Source organism: Lynx canadensis, chromosome E2 (genome assembly GCF_007474595.2).
Source record: "Lynx canadensis isolate LIC74 chromosome E2, mLynCan4.pri.v2, whole genome shotgun sequence".
In the NCBI taxonomy this organism is placed as follows: domain Eukaryota; kingdom Metazoa; phylum Chordata; class Mammalia; order Carnivora; family Felidae; genus Lynx; species Lynx canadensis.
Window position 1 is genome coordinate 59,432,845 of NC_044317.1, and position 20,012 is coordinate 59,452,856.

The window sequence follows — 20,012 nt, forward strand, 5'->3', positions numbered from 1 at the left end:
GGTCAAGGATCAGTATTCAGAATACATAAAGAATGCCTATAAATCAAGAAGCAAAAGCGACACAGAGTAAGGCAGGGAAGGTATAAACAACCAATTCACAAACAGAAGATAACTGATCAACAAACACGTAATGAAATGAAAATAAGACCAAAAAGAAAACCACTTTCTCCCCCCCACCCATGGCTTTATCAAAAATCTAAAAATTTGATGTAGCTTCCCCGAGAGCAATTTGGCAGGTAGCGATTACATTGTAAAACTTGAACAACAGTGATAATAGTAGCAACTGTTAGGCACTGTTCTAAACACCATACAAGCACCATATGTATTTTTTTTTTTTTTAACCTGGGAGGTGGTAAGCATAATCATTCCCACTTAACAGAATGGGGAACCGAGGCCCAGACATGCTAAGTGACACACCCAAAAACACCCTAGGAGCAAATGGTAGCGCCAGCCTCTGACCCTAGGCAGCCTGGCCTCCGGGTCCCAGAGGCTGCCACACCTCTGCTCCAAGTCCTTCCTCCTCCCTCCTACCCTGACCCAGGGTTGTGGAGTAGAGAACCACCACGAGCCAAGAAAGTTGGTGGGCTTGGCACGCAGCTGCAGCAGGGGAAGTAGGACAGAACCTCGGTGCCCAACAGCGGAGGATGGGCGGCTCATCCCACTGTGGCCGATCGGCATGCCGGACACAAGCCCCGCAACCGCACCGCAGCCAACTCGGTTGGGTATGGAACCTGGGGCCCCTCCGCTCGGTTCCCTACCCTACTGCAGGCGCTGCTCCCCGGGAGCCGAGCGGAGAGGGGAGGAGGCGAGAAGGCCATCCCCCTCTTCCACTTTCCCCCCTCCCCTCTCCCCTGCTGCCTCCACGTCTGCGCAGCCGCGGTAGCTGCGGCGCCTGCTCGCTCTGCAGTGCCGGGACTGGGTCTGGTTGGGGAGGGTGAGTCCTCCGAGGGACCCCCGCGGGCGGGAGGTGGGGCTGGGAAACTGGGCTGGGCGGGAGAGGGAAGGGGGGCGCGGGCGGCGACCTCCGGAGCGCGCGTGTGAATGTGTGCGACTTGTCTGTGTCTGGGGGTGGAAGCAGACACTCTACTGGAAGAGTGACCGGGCTGGGGCTGGGTCGGGTCTGTTTGTCCGAGCCTGTGCGCCTCGCCCCGCGCGAAGAGGGGAATGACCCCGCGTTGCGCAGCCTCGTGGGTCGCCGCATGCACGTGCGCCCAGGTCTCGCGGGGGTCTTGGCGTCTCGGTCGGTCCCCCCCAATGCGTGCAGCACGCCGTGTCCCTGTGCCCGCCCGCGTGTGCACTTGCGCGAGTGTGCGTTGTGTGTCTGGGCGCGCGTGTACCGCCCTACAGTGGCGCTGCGCACAGGCGCGGGAATCGGACACGTTTGCATCCCCACCCAGCTCCGATTAGCTGTGTGGCTTTGATCGAGGGCCTTCTCCGTCTGCAAAATGGGCGTGGCAGTATCTGCTGCGGAGAATTGTGGAGAGGAATCCGTCAGGAAGAGGGTGGGGCGTGCGCCCCAGGCCTGGCACCCCGGAGCGCTCTTGGAAAAGGTGGCTGCCCGTGTTGCTGATACTGTTACTGTTGTTACCGCACCCCCCTGGTTTCTTCTTCGCGGATGACCTGTTTGCTATTTCTCGGAGGACAGGGAGGCTGTGCGGTGTGAATCCCACACACACACACACACACACCCTTGTCAGCCCCGCAGATTTCTCTCTGTCCCTCCGCTCCTCCCGTCTCCATCCAACCAGATCCAGCCTCTTCTGACCTGGATCCTGGGGCTCCTGTCTTCTCCATTGGCCACCCCTCTTCCTGGGCCTTCCTTCCCGTTAGCCTGAACACAGGATTATATATTCATATTAAAAACGAAAAAGGTAGAGAGAGAGAGAGAAGGAAAAGGAAAGAAGAACCAAACGGGACCCCCCACTCGTGCTGTTTCACTAACTTTTCCATGAAGGCCAGTATTTTCTTTTCCCTTGGAAAATGTTTGTGCTCACGGCCTCCTCTCCCTATCGCCAGCGCTCCCCAGCGCACACCTTGACTGCAAACTCACAGCCCCACGACCTGTGCTCTTTGGCTCACTGGCCTGGTGTCTTCCTTTTAAACGTTTGAAAGTATTGGCATTTTAAAATGTGGGAGATGTCATCTGAACCTATAGACTTCCAGTGTTCTCTTGAGAAATCAGAAGCTAGGAGACACTGGGCCCACATTTCACTCTGCAGACATGGGTAGGGCGGAATGGGGCTGCTTCCTAGACACGGTCTCCTTTGCCACAGTCCCCACTACTCCCTATCACCTCTGCCCATATCATGCACTGCTCATGTTGGCATTTGCCCCTGTTTCCCTTACAACAGAGAAGTGTTTCTCTGGCCTCATAGTTAATTTTCACTTTCGAACAGTGAAAGTAAAAGCGGCAGGTGTGGGTGGGGAGGGACCCTTTATTTAGCTTTCGGGATCCATCCCATTTGTATTTTACGCCAAACTCCTGGAGGTGGAGCCTTACCCCCGGGGTTCCCCTCTGCTGCAACACCGGGTCTGCTGCTCTCCTTGCTCCTCTCTGCTCACTTCTCCTTCTCCCGTGGGAGAATGGGAGCTACTGAAGGTGTCCGGTACATCCTCAGGTGCCCAGTACAGGCCTTGCACAAAGTTCTGGCTGAGAAATGCTTTGAAAAATCCATTTCCATTCCAGCACTCGTGGGTGGCAGGTGCTAACAGGGTCCCACAGGAAGTGATGTCTCGGCTGAGCCTTGAGGTGTGGGCACAGTTTCTAGAAGCCGACACAGAAGGGCAAGGACAAGTCAGGCAGAGGGAGAACCAGTTGGTTCCCCCACTCATCAGGCACTCCTGGGCATTAATCTCCTTCGGTTTCGGAAGAAAACACACCACAAGTCTGTGAGATAGCTGATGCCACTATACACACCCCCATTTGACAGATGAGCACATTGAAATGGGGACAATTTTTTTCAAGTTTGTTTATTTGTGGGGGGGGGTGCAGAGGAGCAGAGAGAGGGAGGGAGAGAATCCCAAGTAGGCTCCGCACTGTCGGTGCAGAGCCCGACTTGGGGTTCGAACCCACGAACTGGGAGATCGTGCCCTGAGCCGAAATCAAGAGTCGGACCCTTAACTGACTGAGTCACCCAGGCGCCCCAAAATGTGGGGAATCTTAAGTGACCTGCCTAAGGTCACACCGCTAATGTGTGGCAGAGCCGAAATTCACCCCACGCCGTCACGCCCGTGCCTTGCCCTGCTAGCAGCAGTGACTGTCTTATTAGTGCCATGCATTCTTTTCCTACCTTTGCGACTTTTCTCTCCTCCAGCAACACCCTAGCATTCACCCAGCTTTCACCTACTCTTTATCCTTTAAATCCCCCCCACCTTTTTTTTTTCCCTTCTAGCATTTTTATTTGACACCTGTGGTGGGCAGAAAGATGTCCACGCCCTCACCCCCAGATGGTGTGAATACGTTGGTTACAGGGTGAGGGAAGATTAAGGCTGCAGATGACATTAAGGTTGCTAATCAACTGAGATTTGGGATGGGGGCATGATCCTGGATTATTTGTGTGGGGGTAGTGCAATCATACGGACCCTTAAAAGTGGAAGAGGGAGGTGAGGGAGAGTCTCACACGCAGTGTGAAAAACGCTCAAATGGCCAGTGCTGGCTTTAAAGACGGAGGAAGGGGCCACGGGGCCAAGCAATGCAGGCGGCCTAAGATACTTGAGAAGGCAAGGAGACTGATTCTCCCCCAGAGCCTCCAGAAGGAGCACGGCCCTGAGACACCTTGATTTTATTCCACTGAGACCCATTTCAGACCTCTGAACTGCAGGACTGTAAGATAATAAGTTTGCGTTCTTAAGCCACCCAATTTGTGGTAATTTGCTGCAGCAGCCATAAGAAACTAACACGGTGTCTAAAGAGTTCTTTTTAATGTGGTCAGGGGAGGGGCACAGAGAGGGAGACACACAATCTGAAGCAGGCTCTAGGCTGTGAGCTGTCAGCACAGAGCCTGACATGGGGCTCGAACTCACGACCATGAGATCATCACCTGAGCCAAAATCAAGAATTGGATGCCCAACCCACTGAACCACCCAGGTGCTCCTATTTTAACTCAATTTTTAAATAGCAATAAAAGAGGGTGCTGAAGAGGTGGGGAACCTTGCCTCTTTGGGGTTCAGTGCTATTCAGGTATGTCTAAGACCACCTCCCGGACTGTCCTGAAGGAGGAAAAGTGTAGGGAATGTGGTGGTGGAGGCTTTGAGGCCACGTTAGGAACCTGCCTCCACGCATGTGACCACAGTAGATCTTGAGGTGCGTGCAGCTGGTGGGATGGACTGGGGAGAGGGGTTAGGGAACAGGATTGGTGGGGTCAGTGGTGGAGTGGACTGGACGGGCCTAGAGCAGAGCAGGGGTAGCATTCTGTAAGACAAGAGCAGGTGGGCTTAGCGGTCCTTCGGATGTGCGGGTGAGGAGGCAAGTGGACAGTGATGCTTGTGGACAGTGGCGGGGAAGATGGATGGTGGAGCCCTGGTCAAGAGCAGGGGACCCAGGAGGCAGGATGTGCAGGAGGTGGGGGAGAGAGGGCACAGGTGTCTGGGGAAATGCATTTGAATTTGGGTTTCGAGGGTCTGTGAGTCACCCCTGTCCGTAAGGAAGACCTACGCGATGATTAGTGACGTTGAAGCGAAGGACATAGTCTGCGTATCCACAAGCATATGTTAGTTTCTGTTATGAAAACATTTCACATCTACTCACGGGTACAAGGATGGGTCTGAGAGCCACCATCTTCCACTTTCCAGGTTGAGAAATCATCATTTGTTTGTTCTGACCCCCTGTTGTCCACTTCTTTTGACTTCACTGCAGAAGTACCTTATCATCCCTTCCCTTCCCTTCCCTTCTTCCCTTCCCTTCTTCCCTTCCCCTTCCCTTCCTCTCCCCTCCCTTCCCCTCCCTTCCCTTCCCATCCCAACTTTTAAGTAGACTCCACACCCAATGCCCAACGTGAGGCTTGAACTCATGACCCTGAGATTGAGAGTCAGATGTTCTACCCACTGAGCCAGCCAGGCGCCCCTTAGAAGTATTTTAGAGCAAATCTCAGCCATCACGTCAGTTTACTCTGACATATTACAAAAACATCTCTAAAAAATTAAGATGGACATTTTCTTAACTGTCCATAAGGCCGTGTCCACACCTAACGGAAGCAATGAGAATGCCTTGACCTCCCAGTCCATAATCCATTTTCTTGTCTTAAAAAATTTTTTTTTCACACCAGGTGTCTTTGATTCTGACTCCAAACATGGTTCCCATATGCATTTGATTGTGGAGATGCTAATATCTCTTTGAATCTAGACTGTATTCCCTGTGGTTTTAAAATTTGATGTAACAAGTTTTATTTGTATAAACCTGATTAAAGAAGAAAATGCTTTGAAAGGCTTTTTTTTTTCCTCCACACCAAGAGAACTTATTTTTTTATTTTTAATTACTCTTCAGAGTGCCTGGGTGGCTCAGTTGGTTGAACGTCCAACTTCGGCTCAGGTCATGATCTCACGATTTGTGGGTTTGAGCCCGGCGTCAGGCTCTGTGCTGACAGGTCAGAGCCCGGAGTCTGCTTCTGATTCTGTGTCTCCTTCTCTCTCTGCCCCTCCCCCTGCTTGTGCTCTCTCTCTGTCTCAAAAATAAATAAAACATAAAAAGAAGATTACTATTCACGAGGGCATTCAGTAGGTTAATATAACACAAGGTGGATGACACATGCAGTTTCCTAGAATAAGAACGTAAACCAGCATTAGAGTCTCAAAGGGTTATACCACGTAGTTCAGGCGGCTTCTTGCAAACAACCTTCTGAATTTTGGGTTGACAAAGTATACACAATAGGAATCTTAAGGAGTATTTTATTTTTAAATGTTTATTTATTTTGAGAGAGAGAGTGAGCACACATGCACAGGGAAGGGACAGAGGGAGAGAGAGAATCCCAAGCTGGCTCCGAGATGTCAGCGTAGAGCCCTACATGGGGCTCGATCTCAGGAACTTTGAGATCATGACCTGAGCTGAAATCAAGGGTCAGAGGCTTAACCCCCTGGGCCACTTAGGCACCACGCTCTGCCCCCCACCTTGAAACTGCTATTCCTTTTCTTGCTTCATTGGTCTCTAGAGCACGTACCATCGTGTGGTGCGCTGTCTGGCTCTCCCCACCCCCACCCCTGCTGAATGTGAGCCCCACAAGAGCAGTGGGCTTTGCTTCCGTCACTGCACTGTCTCTGGCACCTAGAAATAGTGCCTGGCACACAGGTGACACTGTGCTTGCTGAATGACTAAATGTCTGTCGGTCCTCAGGTTCTGAGTCCCGTGCCCGGGAACCCAACGGGAACCGGAGGAGAAAGACGAACTCGCCCCGCCTCCCGGGAAGATGCAGAGCCTCAGGCCTGAGCAGATTCGGGGGCTGCTGGAGCCCGAGAGGGCCAAGACGCTGCTGCCTCGGGAGAGCAGGGCCTGGGAGAAGCGCGCCACCCCCACCAAAGACTGGGTGGCTGTGGAGGTCGGGGCCGCCGGCTGTGACGGTGACGAGAAAGGTGAGGGGCGGGGGTCCCATGGGAGGTTGGCGGTGGGGTGGGGAAGACACAACGTTCGTTAACATTCATTCAACAAATGTTTATGGACCTTGTGTCCGTCAGCTTTTGCTGTGGAGCGAGTCGCCCCAAAACTCAGTGGCTGAAGGCAACAGTCATTTCTCCGCTCACGCTTCTGCAGGTCAGCAGGATGATGTGGGCCCAGGGGACCGCTGGCTGGCTTCCCTCGCCTGCATCTGCACCTGCGGCGAGGCAGCTGGTCGACCCCGGGCGTCTGGCTGGCTTGACGGTGCTGACTTTAGGCCGCTTGTTTCCCGCAGGCCAGCCCGGGCTGGTTCTCACGAGAGTCGCCCGGGCCAGCTCGGGGTCAGTCTCAGGAGAGTTTTCTCTTGACTGCGGGCGAGAGAGGAAGGGCCTCCATTCACAAGCAGTTTTTTAAGCTGTGCTGGCAACCCACCTGCTTAGGGGCTGTTGCTCAAAATAAGCTACTCGGTCAAGTTCAGCATCACTGAGGGAGGGGATCGCCCAGGGGTGTGGATGCGGGGATCAATGAACAAGTTGAAGGCCCTTGGGGACGAAAATCTACCACAAGCATGCCCACTGTGTGCCAGGATCTAGCGGCAAACAAGATGGCCGCAGCAGAGCTCAGATTTTAGTGGAGAAACCGACAACAAACGAGTTTTGAAATAAGCCAGGGCCACACATGCAATGACCCTCCGTGGCGACAAGCTTGCTGTGTTCCAGGAGGTTATGGTGACCAGAGGGAGAACGTGAGTTCTTGCTGCTGGAGGTGAGGAGGGGTGGACTAGAGAGACACCAAGGATAATGCCTGGGGTTTGGGCTCAAACTGTCGGACAAGGGGTGGTGCCATTTGCTGAGACACGGACCCCCGAAAGGCAGCCCCGCAGCAGAAGGGGGACTGGACCTTCTACTGGGGCAGGGTCTTCCCTTCTCCCAGAGGGGAGGAACAGCCGCCGGGCAGAGGCGTGGATGCTATGGGTGTCCGTCCTGGTAGTGGGGAGGGGGTTGGGGGCTCCTAGCAGGGCCTGGGTGCAGGAAGACTGGAAAATGCCCATCTTTGGCCTGACCCCCAGTTCTCACCAGCTAAGGATTGAGAAGGACGTTGATGTCCTCATGTGGGGAGTTTGCTCCACCAGGGGCTGGAAGCTGGGGAAGGCTGCTTCATCCTGGTTTCATTCCGTGGATTAAACCTCACTGGGTTTTGCGGGAGGCCTGGAGAGAAGGGACCGTTTTACCCATTTGAGAGGTGGAGGAACAGAGGTTCCGGTGGCAGATCACATCAGGTGACCCGCTTGAAATCTTCCAGGTAATTACAGAAACAGGACCGGAATTCAGGTCTCCTGTTCTCTCTGCCCTACCTGAACCACGTGGGCCAGAATGTGTGCGCATGCGCCACGTGCCGTGGGACATCAGGAGAAAAGGGACAGGACGCCAGGTGGGGCGAGCAAACAGAGCCCACCCCAGCCAGCCTGGTCACTCACTCCTGGCTCCTTTCTCCTTCCCTCAGGTCTGTCCTCTCAAGAGACTGGGCTGGCCCAGGAGTGGACCTCGGCGGACGTAGATGACGGGTCAGAGGACTCGCAGGTATGTTGGACGGTTCCTTCTTCCTTCGCAACCCCCCGCCCTGCAGATCTCAGTGGGTCGTCAGTTCCTTGCCTCAGAATTCCGTTTGGGGAATGTGAGCCCCCAAGAAGCCTCCCCCTGGAAACAGGACATATCCCTGTGGTAGTCAGACATGGCACAAAGGGTCTCCATGTGATGTGTAGCTCCATCCACACATACCCCAAAACCTTCACTCATAAACTCAAAGTAACCGTTCATTCATCTGTCCCCTCATTCACCCACCCAACCTTTCATTTGCCCGCTCATACATCTGCCCGTTCCACCCATGCCTCCATCCGCCCGTCCATTCATCTACCTCATCTGTCTGTCCACTTATCCATCCACTCACTGATCCTCGCATCCGTTCACATTCCCATGTGTCCAGCCACCCATCCATTGATTCACGGACCCATTGTATCCATCCACTGGCCGTGGTCAGGATTTGGTTACTGTTCACCCACCCACATGCCTACCCATCGGTCTGTTCATCTCTGTCCATCCGCTTGTCCACTCACCGATCCACTCAGCCATCCGTCCGTATACCCGTCCATCCACTAACCACTCCCTGGGTTTTAATCCCAATAATATTTGTGAAACCAAGCAGATTTATCAAGCACGTTCCTTCATTGAAACACCTAATGTTTTCTTTGGGGAACATAAGACATCAATATGTTAAATATTAACAATGGTTCTTTTATTTATTTATTTTATGCATTAGGAAAATCATACAACCACTCTCAGCAACACGAGGGTCCCATCTCCCAATCATCTGTCAGAAATCCAACTGAGATTGGTTTAAGCCAGGAAAGCGATTTACAGACTCACACTGGGGGGAGGGAGGAAACCATGAAAGGGCAGAAACAAGTACTGGCTACAGTGGAAGGCTCAAAAGAAGTAGTTAACGATGTGGGCCTAGAGGCTTATTCTAGAGTATTCTGGAGATAGGGAAACAACAGACCTCTGGTTTTAGGGGTAAGAATTTATAGAGCAGGGAAGGAAATATATTTTCCTCCGACCAGGCAGAGGGAACAGCATTTGCAAAGGCACAGAGGCATGATGTAGCATGGCATAGTTGGGCGGGGGGGGGGGGGGGAGGTATTGGACTTGAGGGGAGAGCAGTGGGGGATGTGGGTGAAAATCTGCCTGGAATGAGATCATTCATTCATTCCACAACTGTTTCTTGAGCACACACTATGTGCCAGGCAGTGTTCAAGACACTGAGGCACAACAGTGGATCGGATAGAAATGGCACCTCCCTTCATTGGACTTACAGTCACTGAGGTAGACAGACAAGCAAAATGAGTGGCTAAATTACAAATCGTGCTGAGTGGTGATAAGTGCTACCGAGAAAAATAAGGCAGGAAGGGGGTTCAAGAGTATGGAGTGGGGTAGGAGTTGCCATTTTAGGAAAGGTGTCCAGGGAAGTCCCCACTGAGAGGGAGATACCGGAGTAAAGGCATGAAGGAGGTGGGAGAGTGAGACCGGCAGGTGTCCATTGGGAAGAGGTTCTAGGCCGAGGGGCACAGCAAGTGCAAAGGCCCTGGTGTAGGAGTGTGCCCGGCACGTGTGCAGAACAGCAGTAGGGGTCAGTTGGCCGGAGAAGAGAGGGAGAGTAGGAGGAGACAAGGTCCTAGAGGTGATGGATGATGTAGTGTCTGTCGACCATGGTAAGAATTATATTTGGTTTTTACTCTGAGTGCAGCGAGAGCTATAGGAGAGCTCTGGACAGAGGAGGGAACTGTTCCAGCTTAGGTTTTAACAGGAGCCCTCTGCTGCCAGGTTCCACGCCACGGGGGTTGGGTGAGCCTTACAGGCAGCGGGGAGCCATTCAAGGGACTTGCAGATACACAGAAGTCTCGATGGGAGTCCATGTGGGAGGAAGGGGGTTGGATGAGGTGGAGGGATAGGTGTGGGAGCAGTCAGGAACCTCCAGGCAGGAAACAAAATGGGTGAGAATGATTCACCTCGTTGCGTTGTGAGCCTGACTTGATTCTTAGTGCTTCTCATTATTAATTCATTTATTCACCAACCTTCACTATCTCTCGCTATCAAGTCCCAAGCCCTGTGAGGTAGGTGGAATGGCCCCTCTCGCTTAAGATAAGGAAACTCTCAGAGGGCACTGTAAGGGCAGGGGAGGTGCCTAGAGGCCTCTGCAGTAACATTCATTCGTTTGTTCATTCATTCATTCATTCATTCACCGAGCCGTGACCCATTTACCTGCACTGATGGAGCATTACGGGGGGGGGGGGCACCTCTCATTGGCAGGCTGTGGGTCCTGCATGCACACAGTCTCCCTCCTGTGGGACCACAGACCATTAATAACAGTAGCCAGCCTCCACAGCCCTCCCCATGAAGCTTTCTCAATTTATTTGATAATCTTTTATGTTTTAACACTTATTCATTTTTGAGAGAGCAAGACAGAGCTTGAGCGGGGGAGGGGCAGAGAGAAAGGGAGACACAGAATCTGAAGCAGGCTCCAAGCTGTCAGCACAGAGCCTGACGTGGGGCTTGAACTCATGAACCGTGAGATCATGACCTGAGCTGAAGTCAGATGCTTAACCCACTGAGCCACCCAGGCGCCCTTTGTTTGATAATCTTTTAACAGTTCCTTGAGATAGGATCTATTGTGGTCCTGTTTTAAATACGGGGAAACTAAGGCACAGAGAAGTTAAGCAACTTTCCCTAGGTCACCCAGCTTGTAAATGATGGAGCTGGGATTTGAATCCAGTATGTCTCTTGACCATTTTAAGGTACTCTACCTGTCTGGGACTTGGTCCTCCCCCAAGGGAAGACTAGGGATAAGGAATAAGGGCCTGTGTCCATCCCACGAATCACATGTCACGACACCTCTCGTAGGGGGAGTGAGTGAAGGAGGAGAAGGAAGGAGAAGAGTTACTTTCCTGACATTTCCAAGAGGGCAGAAGTTCCCCCTCTGCGGCCCCACAGGAAAGTTAGGGAGGAGAAAATGGTCCCATCACTCTGTCCTGTAAAATACAAGCATTTGTCACAAATGCAAACCTCATCTAAGTGTGTGAGGTTAAGGGAGAAATGCCAAACCCCAGAAATAACTCCTAGTGGGTAAAAGTTGCTGTACTGACAGAACTTGTCTACACCATCAGAAGTCGCAATAGTGTTAGCTTTGAGAGGGGTTAGGTGAAGGAGGGAGGGAGTATGAAAGGGGAGGACTTTGGGGCACAGAGGATGATGTGCTTCTTGTTCTGGGAGCTGGTGACATGGGCCACTCACCTTCCGAGGATTCATCAGGCTGTACCATTAGAATGTGTGCACTTTTCTCTTTGCATATTGTACTTCAGCAAAATGGTTTTTATGTTTTTTAAAAGTTGCCATATATCCTAGTAGACATTCTTCCCCTTAGAAGCTGAGACTGGAGGCACCTGGGTGGCTCAGTTGGTTAGGTGTCCAACTTTGGCTCAGGTCATGATCTCATGGTTCGTGGATTCAAGCCCCACATCGGGCTCTGTGCTGACAGCTCAGAGCCTGGAGCCTGCTTCGGATTCTGTGTCTCCCTTTCTCGCTCATGCTCTGTCAAACATAAACATTAAAAAAAAATTAAAATATATTAAAAAAAAAAAAGCTGAGACTGAATTGGGATTTTTGTGCAAGGGATTTATTGAGGGAGTGTGCTCTCGGGGGAAAGCTGGGTTTGATTGGGGGTCCAGCCTGGGCCTGGTCCCACAAGGAGCTCTGGAGCATCAACAGTTGATGAGTCTGTTATACTCGATCCCTGGGCGCACGACTGTTGGGGATGAGCGTAACCGCCTGTGTAATTCTCTAGGGAGGTGGATCCCATTAGCAAAGGGCATTTCTAAGAAGGGGGCAATCATAAACCTAAGCGATAAACCAGAAAGTTAGCAGCCCATATGCACAGCAGCTGGAAGAGAAACAAAAGACAACCAGGTGAGGCACTGGCGGGTCTATTAGCAGTAGTATGGTGTGTGTGTGTAAAAATTTTTACACTTCAGATGACCTGTACTTACGTTTTCTTAACTTTGTACTCTGCTTAAAAAACTGTCGTATTTCCAACAAAATGCACAGATGAGGGAGTGTGCACACATATATATGCCCATGTAACATCCCAATGAGCACTGCCATTATCTTAGAAGACACCCTCATCTTCTTTTCTGATCTCTGTCCCCCACCCCGAGGCAACCACATTTCCGATTTTGCCTCATATAGATTAGTTTTGCCTATGGTTAAACTTCATGTAAATAGAATCCTACAGGAAATCACATACATTTCTTAAAATCCAAAAAAGATTATAGCAAAATGCTTACCCTACCATTTGGTATTTTCATAATATAATAGCTTTCCATATGGATACATATTGATGACCTTTGTTCTTTTGTATTTTACTTTTTAATGTTTATTTTTGAGAGGGGGGGAGGGACAGAGAGAGGGAGACACAGAATCTGAAGCAGGCTCCAGGCTCTGAGCTGTCAGCACACAACCCAACACGGGACTCGAACTCAGGAGCCGTGAAATCATGACCTGTGCTGAAGTCGGATGCTTAACTGAGCCACCCAGGCGCCGCTGTTTTTTTTAAATTTACTTTTTACAGCAGCCAAATATTGTGTAGTATGCTCTGTCATGACCATTTCCTCAAGTGATGAATGATCGGGTTGTCGCCGCCGCCACTGAATAATACGTATTTGTCAAGTTGTCCTCCTAGTCTATAGCCTGGGTTATGAGGAACTTCATATTCTCTGGGCCTATCCAAGATCTGCTGAATCACAAAATCCGAGGGTGGAGCCCAGTTATTTGAAAAAGTCACCCAAGTTTTTCTGATGCTTTGCCACGCTTGGGAGCTGCTTCTGTGGTTTATTTTCTCCAGGATGTAAAGGGGAGCTTTGAAATGTGATGGCATCCAGCAGGGGACAGCAGGCTAGAGGAAGAGTTAGTCCTTTTCCAAGGATTAGAGATGTGAATTCCATCAATGATTTCTAATATGTTGTAACATTTCATAGTATATGCTATTTCTCTTCTTTTTCAGGTTTTTTTTTCAGCCACCACTGCCTAGCTTTCTAGATAACTCATTATGTCATACCCATTCCCCAAACTTCTCTGATATTTTTAATAGTGGTTGCACTAAACCCATCACTAATTTGAAGAAGAACTGTCACCATTAACCATTCTGTCTTCCCATCCTTCATCATGGTAGGTCTTTCTATTCATGTATTTATTTGACAGATATTTACAGAATTCATATTCTGTGTCCAGCACTGTTCAGGCACTGGGGCTACAGTCATTAGCAAACCAAAGTCTTTGCCCTTATAGGGCGTGGAGCAAAAGAAGAGCTGGGCAAGGGTAGTTCTGTGGTTTTCTGTGGGAAGGTGTTGGGGTGTACAGTTCTGAACACAGTGATGAGAGAAGTGTTTTTTAAGGAAGTGACAAAAACTGAGTGATGGGAGATTTGACAGAGAAAGCCTCACGGATACTTGGGGAAAAAGCATTTCAGGAAGAAGAAACCGTAAGTGCAAAGGCATGGAGACAAGAGTGGCTGGGGAAGAGTGAGTAATGCACGGAATGACTTCAGCTTTGGAAGGAGCACTCTGGCTGCCCCATGGAGAAGAAATTGGGGGTTGGCGTAGCATCAAGAGTGATGGTGGCTGTGACCAGGGTGGGAGCAGTCAGCTTCTGGATGTATTTTGAAGGTAAAGCCAACAGCATTTGTTGATGGCTCGAATGTGTGTGGTGACAAAGAAAGAAGCATCAAGAAGGCCACAGTTAGAGGCCTGGAGGGGCCGGAAGGAGAGATATGGGGAAAACTGCATGAGATTTTTTTCTTTTTAGTTGGAGGAGGGATATTAGGGTATTTGGGATATGTAAAGTTTAAGATGTCCATTCGATATCTGAGTGGAGGGGCACCTGGGTCGCTCAGTCGGTTGAGCATCTGATTTCGGCTCAGGTCATGATCTCACTGTTTGTGACTTCAAGCCCCACAGTGGGCTCACTGCTGTCAGCACAGAGCCCGCTTTGGATCCTGTCCCCTCCTTTCTGACTCTCCCCTGCTTGCGCTCTCCCCAAAAGAAATAAATATTAAAAAAAAAAAAAAAAAGATATCCAAGTGGAGATGGAAGCAGATGGTGAGATTTATAAGTTAGGAATTTAGGAGACGGGTTGGGTCATACACACACACAGTTGAGGTCACTGGTGTATAGATGATATTTAACACTGTGAAACTGTATACGTCATCGTGAAATTTTTCATCACATGTATTCTGATCTTTCCTCTGATACAGCATAGGTGTATTACTTATTTTTGTATATTTATATCTGGTCACTTCATTGTACAGTTGTGAATTCAGCTTTTCAGTTGATGTATCATTTCATTCCCAATCATGCAATCACATTTTCCTGCAAGAAACAATGGTGGCCCCTCCATTTCTAATATTTATACTTTTTTTTTTTTCTTCTGTTTCAGGGCTTTGTGGAGTGGTCAAAAGCTCCACAACAAACGACCATAGTCTTGGTAGTGTGTGTCCTGTTTTTGTTCCTGGTTTTAACAGGGATGCCTATGATGTTTCACATTTAACTATAATGGTGGCTATTGTTTTGAAATAAATGGCCTGCTTCTTGTTAAGGAAATAGTTAAAAATCAGGAATAGTATTGAATATTAGCAAATGCCTTTTAAACATCCATCAAGATGATTTTTTTTTTGTATTTAACCTTTTGTTATGAGGTTTTACATTATTTCATTGAACTTAAGACATCACTGATTGTAAAACACATATTGCTTTATATACCACTGAGAAAGAAAAAACATGCTTCTTAATTGTAAGATGCTACCAACTGGAAGATGTATCCGGACTTCAGAGACGATGAAAAAATGTGCAATTTAGGATTGATGAAATCTGGTAGATTTCTTAATATCAAATCCTCTTTGTATTCTTAGGGTTGTGGCACACTAGTCTTTTCAGATACTGAATCTATTTCTTGTTATTTTATGTATGATTCTTCACTCTATCTTCACATGTAAGATTGGTGCTATCTTTGTCAAGTTTTGGTAACATGGCTAGGCTTGCATCATTGAAGGACATAACCTTTATTGTCTTCTAAGCTTTAGAATAGTTTCTGTAACTTAAGTATCACTTCCTTGACATTTTGAAGAAATTCACCAGTAAGGCAATCAGGGCCTGGAGGTATGGAGAGGAAGTTTCAGCTGAATTCTTGGGCGGCTTTCTCAGTTTCTTCTCATGTTACCAGTTTATTATATTTCATTAATTTTGATGATTTATAGTGTTTTTTATGCTTAGAAAATTCTCCATTTCATTGAACTTTTCAGATTATGAATACCATTCTATAATTAAATGAAAATCTGCTCTTTATTTTGTTCTCCTTTCTTCCTTTCAACTTCTGCTTGTGGGTTTACCCATTAGTTTTGTCAAAGTTTTATCCAGTTTACTATTGCTTTTCCAAAGAACCAGCATTAGAATTTATGTATATCCGTATTTCTCTAGTTTGTAATTTGTTTTTCATTAATATGTATTAGGCTCATCTTTTATTTCTATACCTTGTCTGTTTTTATGTTGAATAATTCATTTATAATCTTTTTTTACAAAATTATTTGCCAAAATAGTATACTTAATAATAAATATACTTCTGATTATAGCCTTGGCCACATTTTAATTTGATAATTTGTGTTCCTGTTTGTTGTTGTCTAAATGTTATATCGTAGTGTTTATAAAGAGTGCTTTGAAACTCTGATCAGGTTTATTTAAAAATAGTTTTACTGATTTACTGCACTGTGAACAAAGAATGTGGCCTCTAATATATATGCTTTCAAAAGCTTTTTAAAAGCTCTTACTGTGGCCTACAACGTGTCCAGTGTTTGTACATGTTTCACGGACATTTAAGACGAGTATGTATTTTCAGTCTGTAGAATTCAGAACTCTACATGTCTGTTAATGAATTCAGTCTTATCAATGATATTGCGTAGGTTCATGTGTTAATTTTGGCTCACCTTATCTGTCAAAAACCAATAAGGTTATGTGAAAATCTGTTAGTATGACTACGTTTGTCAATATATTTTGTATAAACTTTGCTTTATGTATTCAGTCACTATGTAATCTGATGCATATGAGGTACAGCACTGTTATGTCTTTGCCAATTAAAGGGTATACGTACACCACCAAGCACAATGCTGGGCAATAGTAGCCATGCAATAAACATTAGTTTAAACCTGATTCTGAATCCTTTGTGAAATATAAAATGATTGTCTTTAAACCAATTTAATCCCGAGGCTTAAATTTTACTTTGTCTATTAGTGGTTGGTATTTCCATCCTGCTCTTTTTAAATTTGTGTGTGTGTGCACACGTGTGTGTATTTAGACCCTTCGTGTTGATAGGATTTCCAATGGCCTCTCCAGGTTTGCCAAAAAAAAAATCTGGGCAGGTAGAAGTATGGGATTCTGTCTCCCCATAGTTCCCTCCAGCTGACTGCATCAAAAAACAAGCAACAATCGTCCCTTCAAACAGACAGAAGCCTCAGCTGTTACATTCATTACGATTTATCAGTTGCAAGTAACAGCAGCTGATTCAAAGGAGCTTAAGTTTGTTAATGATCAATTACTGATTCATGTTACACCAAAGCCTGGGATGAAATTGGCTCAATTTATAGCTGGTTCCCGGGGCCTAAAAATATCACTGGGACCTTTCCTCTCCACTGACCTCAGAGTTCCACTCCCTTGCAGGGGTGACCTTCTTTTTCTCCACTCGGCTGGGAGGATGGCTACCACCGCCACCCTGTTCTACGTGGCAAAGTGGGGGACACGAGATAGATTCTGCTCACACCCTCACCTCCCAGCCCTTCCCTGCCACAGGAACTGGAATCTTGAAATAAGGGAGAGAACAGCAGCTGGAGACAGGAACTAGCTGTCCTAGGAGTGGGCAGAGCATAATGGACTGCAGCAGGACAAAGGTAGAAACCGGGAGATGCCTGTGGGGACCGTGCCAGATGTCCCGAACGGGGGGGCTGCTGTGGGGGCTGCGGGCTGAGATTCGCTCAGACCGTGCCACGTGCCTTAAATTTGTGGGATACTGCAAACAGTCATGATGATAATATAAACCATAAAAGCAATGGCCCTTCATTTGGGTTCTATCACGTGCCAGGAACCGCATTTCATTGATGACAGAAATATCGACTCGCACCCCTGATGGTCTCTTCTCCATTCGACAGCCAGATACATCCCATGACACCATGATTAAGACCATTCACAATCCACCCACTTCAGCAGGTAAAAGCCAAAGTCCTCACAGTGGCCGTCCATCCCTGCAGTGAGGGCTGGCGCTGCACCCTCCGTTCCATGCGCGCGGCCTTTGCCGTTTGAACAAGCCCATCACGTGCCTGCCACGTGCCTGCCTCGGGACCTTGGCACGGACTGTGGAATGGGCCTCTGCCTGTAATGCTCTTCCCCCAGACGCTCACGTGGCTCCCTCACCTGCAGTGCTCGGCTCCCACATCTCCCCCCACCGTCCCCAAATAACACTTACCTCCGCAGGTGATTCTCCTGGTCTTCAGCGCCTGTATCACCACCTGACAATTACAGGTTAATTGATGGTTAATTGAGGTTCTGCTCTGTCCACCTCCTCTGCCCGGTCTCCCTGGAGGAACTGAGTCCTGGGAAGGTTGAGTGGGGGAGGGGGGCTGCAGAGTTCAGCCTGCATTTCTCAGGAATTCCCTGCACGCCAGCCTGTGGGACCCCGGCCCCTTCCGACCCCCTCCCCCATGCGCTTGAAGCTGCTGGGTTCTCCCCTGGAACAGGACACGCTGGCCCCAGGGCAGCATCTGCATACAGTATCTGGGGAACACAGTGGGGGGCGGAGGATGTCAGGTAAGTTGGCAACTATGGCAAATCTAAACCGCTAAGGCAAACACTGGCACGCCCGTGGCTTGCGGGAGCCGTGGGAGCGGCTTGGGGCTGGCCGGCTGGCTGACTGCGCGGCCGTGTTCCCGAATGCCAACTCCTTTCCCTCTCCCTTACCAGTAATTCCGAAAGCTCTGGACAGGTATTTTCGGCAGCTCCCCCTCCCGGGGCTCAGCTCCTCCACGGCTGTGGACTCAGGGCACCGCTCGCGCGCGCCACTCTCACTGCAACAGGAGAGACCGCGGACGCCTCCGTCCTCCCGGCTGCGACTCTCGTCGTGCCCGTGCCCGCGCCCACCCTCCTGCGTCGGCCCCGCAGCACCGCCCGCCAACCGCCCGCGGGCGGGGCCAGCTCGCGGCGTTACGCCCGGCGCCTGCGCACTGCACCTAGCCGGCTCTCATTGAGGTCTTGGCGGAAGGGCTCAAAGGCGGGACGCCGACCCCGCCCACACCTCGCCCGCACCCTCCCCCCCCCTCCCCCCGCAGAGCCGGGGCACCCGCAGCCTTGGCGTTGCGGAGGACCAGTTTCCCTCGTTCTTTGGGGTGACTGAACTCAGGCTTATGTCTGTAAACTGGGCTCCCATTTCACATTCATCCCTTCACGCAGCACTGCCTGAGGGCCTACTGTGTGCCTAGCGCCTGGGCTGGGCGAAGGTCAGGAGGAGGAGCCAGACCATGCAGTCCATGCAAGACCCTGAATGGCTCTAGGGTTGCAGCTGGACATGGCCAACCATTCATTCAGTCACTCAGTATTTCCTGAGGACCTACTGTGCGCTGAGGCCTGAGGTAGGAGATGTCTGGGGCATAGCCATGAACCGACTGTGTCGTCCCTCCTGACCGTGAATAACTCCTGGCCTGATGCTGCGATGTATAACTATTCAGCTATCTGGAGCTTCTTAAGGACCTACTGTGTGCTAAGGCTTGGGCTAGGCAAAGTTGGGGTCACAGGAAGGAACCAGTATGCATGTTCTCTGATGCAGGACTGGTGCTGAGGATGTTTACTTATTCATTAATTTACCTGGCCTATTAATTTAGATCTCCCGAAGACCCACTGTGTGCTGGTGCTTGAGCTGGCTAATGCCTGGGAGACAGGGGGGCACCGAATGTGTGGCCTCTGACCCTGAATGATGCCAGGGCTGATGCTGGGATGTACAACTAGTCACCCAGTCCTTCATGAGTACCTACTCTATGCTGGGGCCTGAGTGATGTCTGCAGCACAGAGGAAGCGCAAACACCGTAAGTCTTGACCCTGCAAGGCAGGTCAGGGATTTGTCACTCATTTATTTATTCACATGAGATTCCCTGAGGACCTACTGCGTGCCAAGGCCTGTGCAGGTAATGCCAGGGCTAAAGGAAAGGCACGCATCTCCTCCGAGGCCCCTCACCAGCTTCCTTGCTAGGACTGAGAGCTGAGGAAGCTGGTGGGCAGGGAGACAGATGTCTCTTTACACATCCGTGTGGCTGTTTTAATTTCTCTCCTCCTTAGTTATACACATTAAAGATCCTTTATGTTTGAGGTATTTTCAGGGCTTGGCGTTATTTTCTGATAATTTACATCACCTTTTCAGGGCCCAAGGAAATCTGAATATGGACTGGACACTGGATGATATCAAGACATTAATGTTTCACTGGGTGTGAATGATACTGTGGTTGTATAGAAGGTACTTTTGTTGTTGTTAAGAGATGCAGCCTAAGGTATTTAGCAGTGAGAGCCTGTCGGTAATTTACTTTAAAATAGACCAGGAAAAGAAATAGGCATTTTCATGAACTATTTTAAAAACAAATATATATCATAAAATATGGTAAATTTTGTTATGAAAGCACTTTTAGGTATTGCATTCCTATTCTATTAAAATTGTTTCTTTTCTTTTCTGGTTTTGAGAGAGAGGGAGGGGCAGAAAGAGAAACAGAGAGAGAGAATCCCAAGCAGGCTCTGCACGGTCATCAC

At 49.3% G+C, this 20,012-nt stretch overlaps 1 protein-coding gene and 2 long non-coding RNA genes across 4 annotated transcripts in view; 1 reads left to right on the plus strand and 2 right to left on the minus strand.

Moving 5' to 3' along the window:
- Window positions 1–14,733, plus strand: part of SMIM17 (small integral membrane protein 17) — a 35,730-nt gene extending 20,997 nt beyond the window's left edge. Inside the window, exons 3-5 of one of the 2 annotated variants that reach the window (XM_030297823.1) lie at window positions 6,326–6,561; window positions 8,087–8,163; window positions 14,623–14,733. In XM_030297823.1, coding sequence (XP_030153683.1) covers window positions 6,399–6,561; window positions 8,087–8,163; window positions 14,623–14,733 — 351 coding nt within the window. In that variant the 5' untranslated portion in view covers window positions 6,326–6,398. Of the gene's footprint in view, window positions 1–894; window positions 935–6,325; window positions 6,562–8,086; window positions 8,965–14,622 lie in introns of those variants that run through there. The other variant, XM_030297821.1, reaches the window with a different exon arrangement.
- On the minus strand, window positions 6,487–8,128 carry LOC115502450. Its single transcript, XR_003965094.1, has 3 exons — window positions 8,061–8,128; window positions 7,660–7,791; window positions 6,487–6,951 (listed from the first exon to the last, which is right to left on the minus strand). It is a non-coding gene; the product is annotated as an uncharacterized LOC115502450 (long non-coding RNA).
- LOC116737813 lies at window positions 11,741–18,337 on the minus strand. Its single transcript, XR_004343028.1, has 3 exons — window positions 18,183–18,337; window positions 17,692–17,734; window positions 11,741–12,073 (listed from the first exon to the last, which is right to left on the minus strand). It is a non-coding gene; the product is annotated as an uncharacterized LOC116737813 (long non-coding RNA).
- Window positions 18,338–20,012: the final 1,675 nt, after the last annotated feature.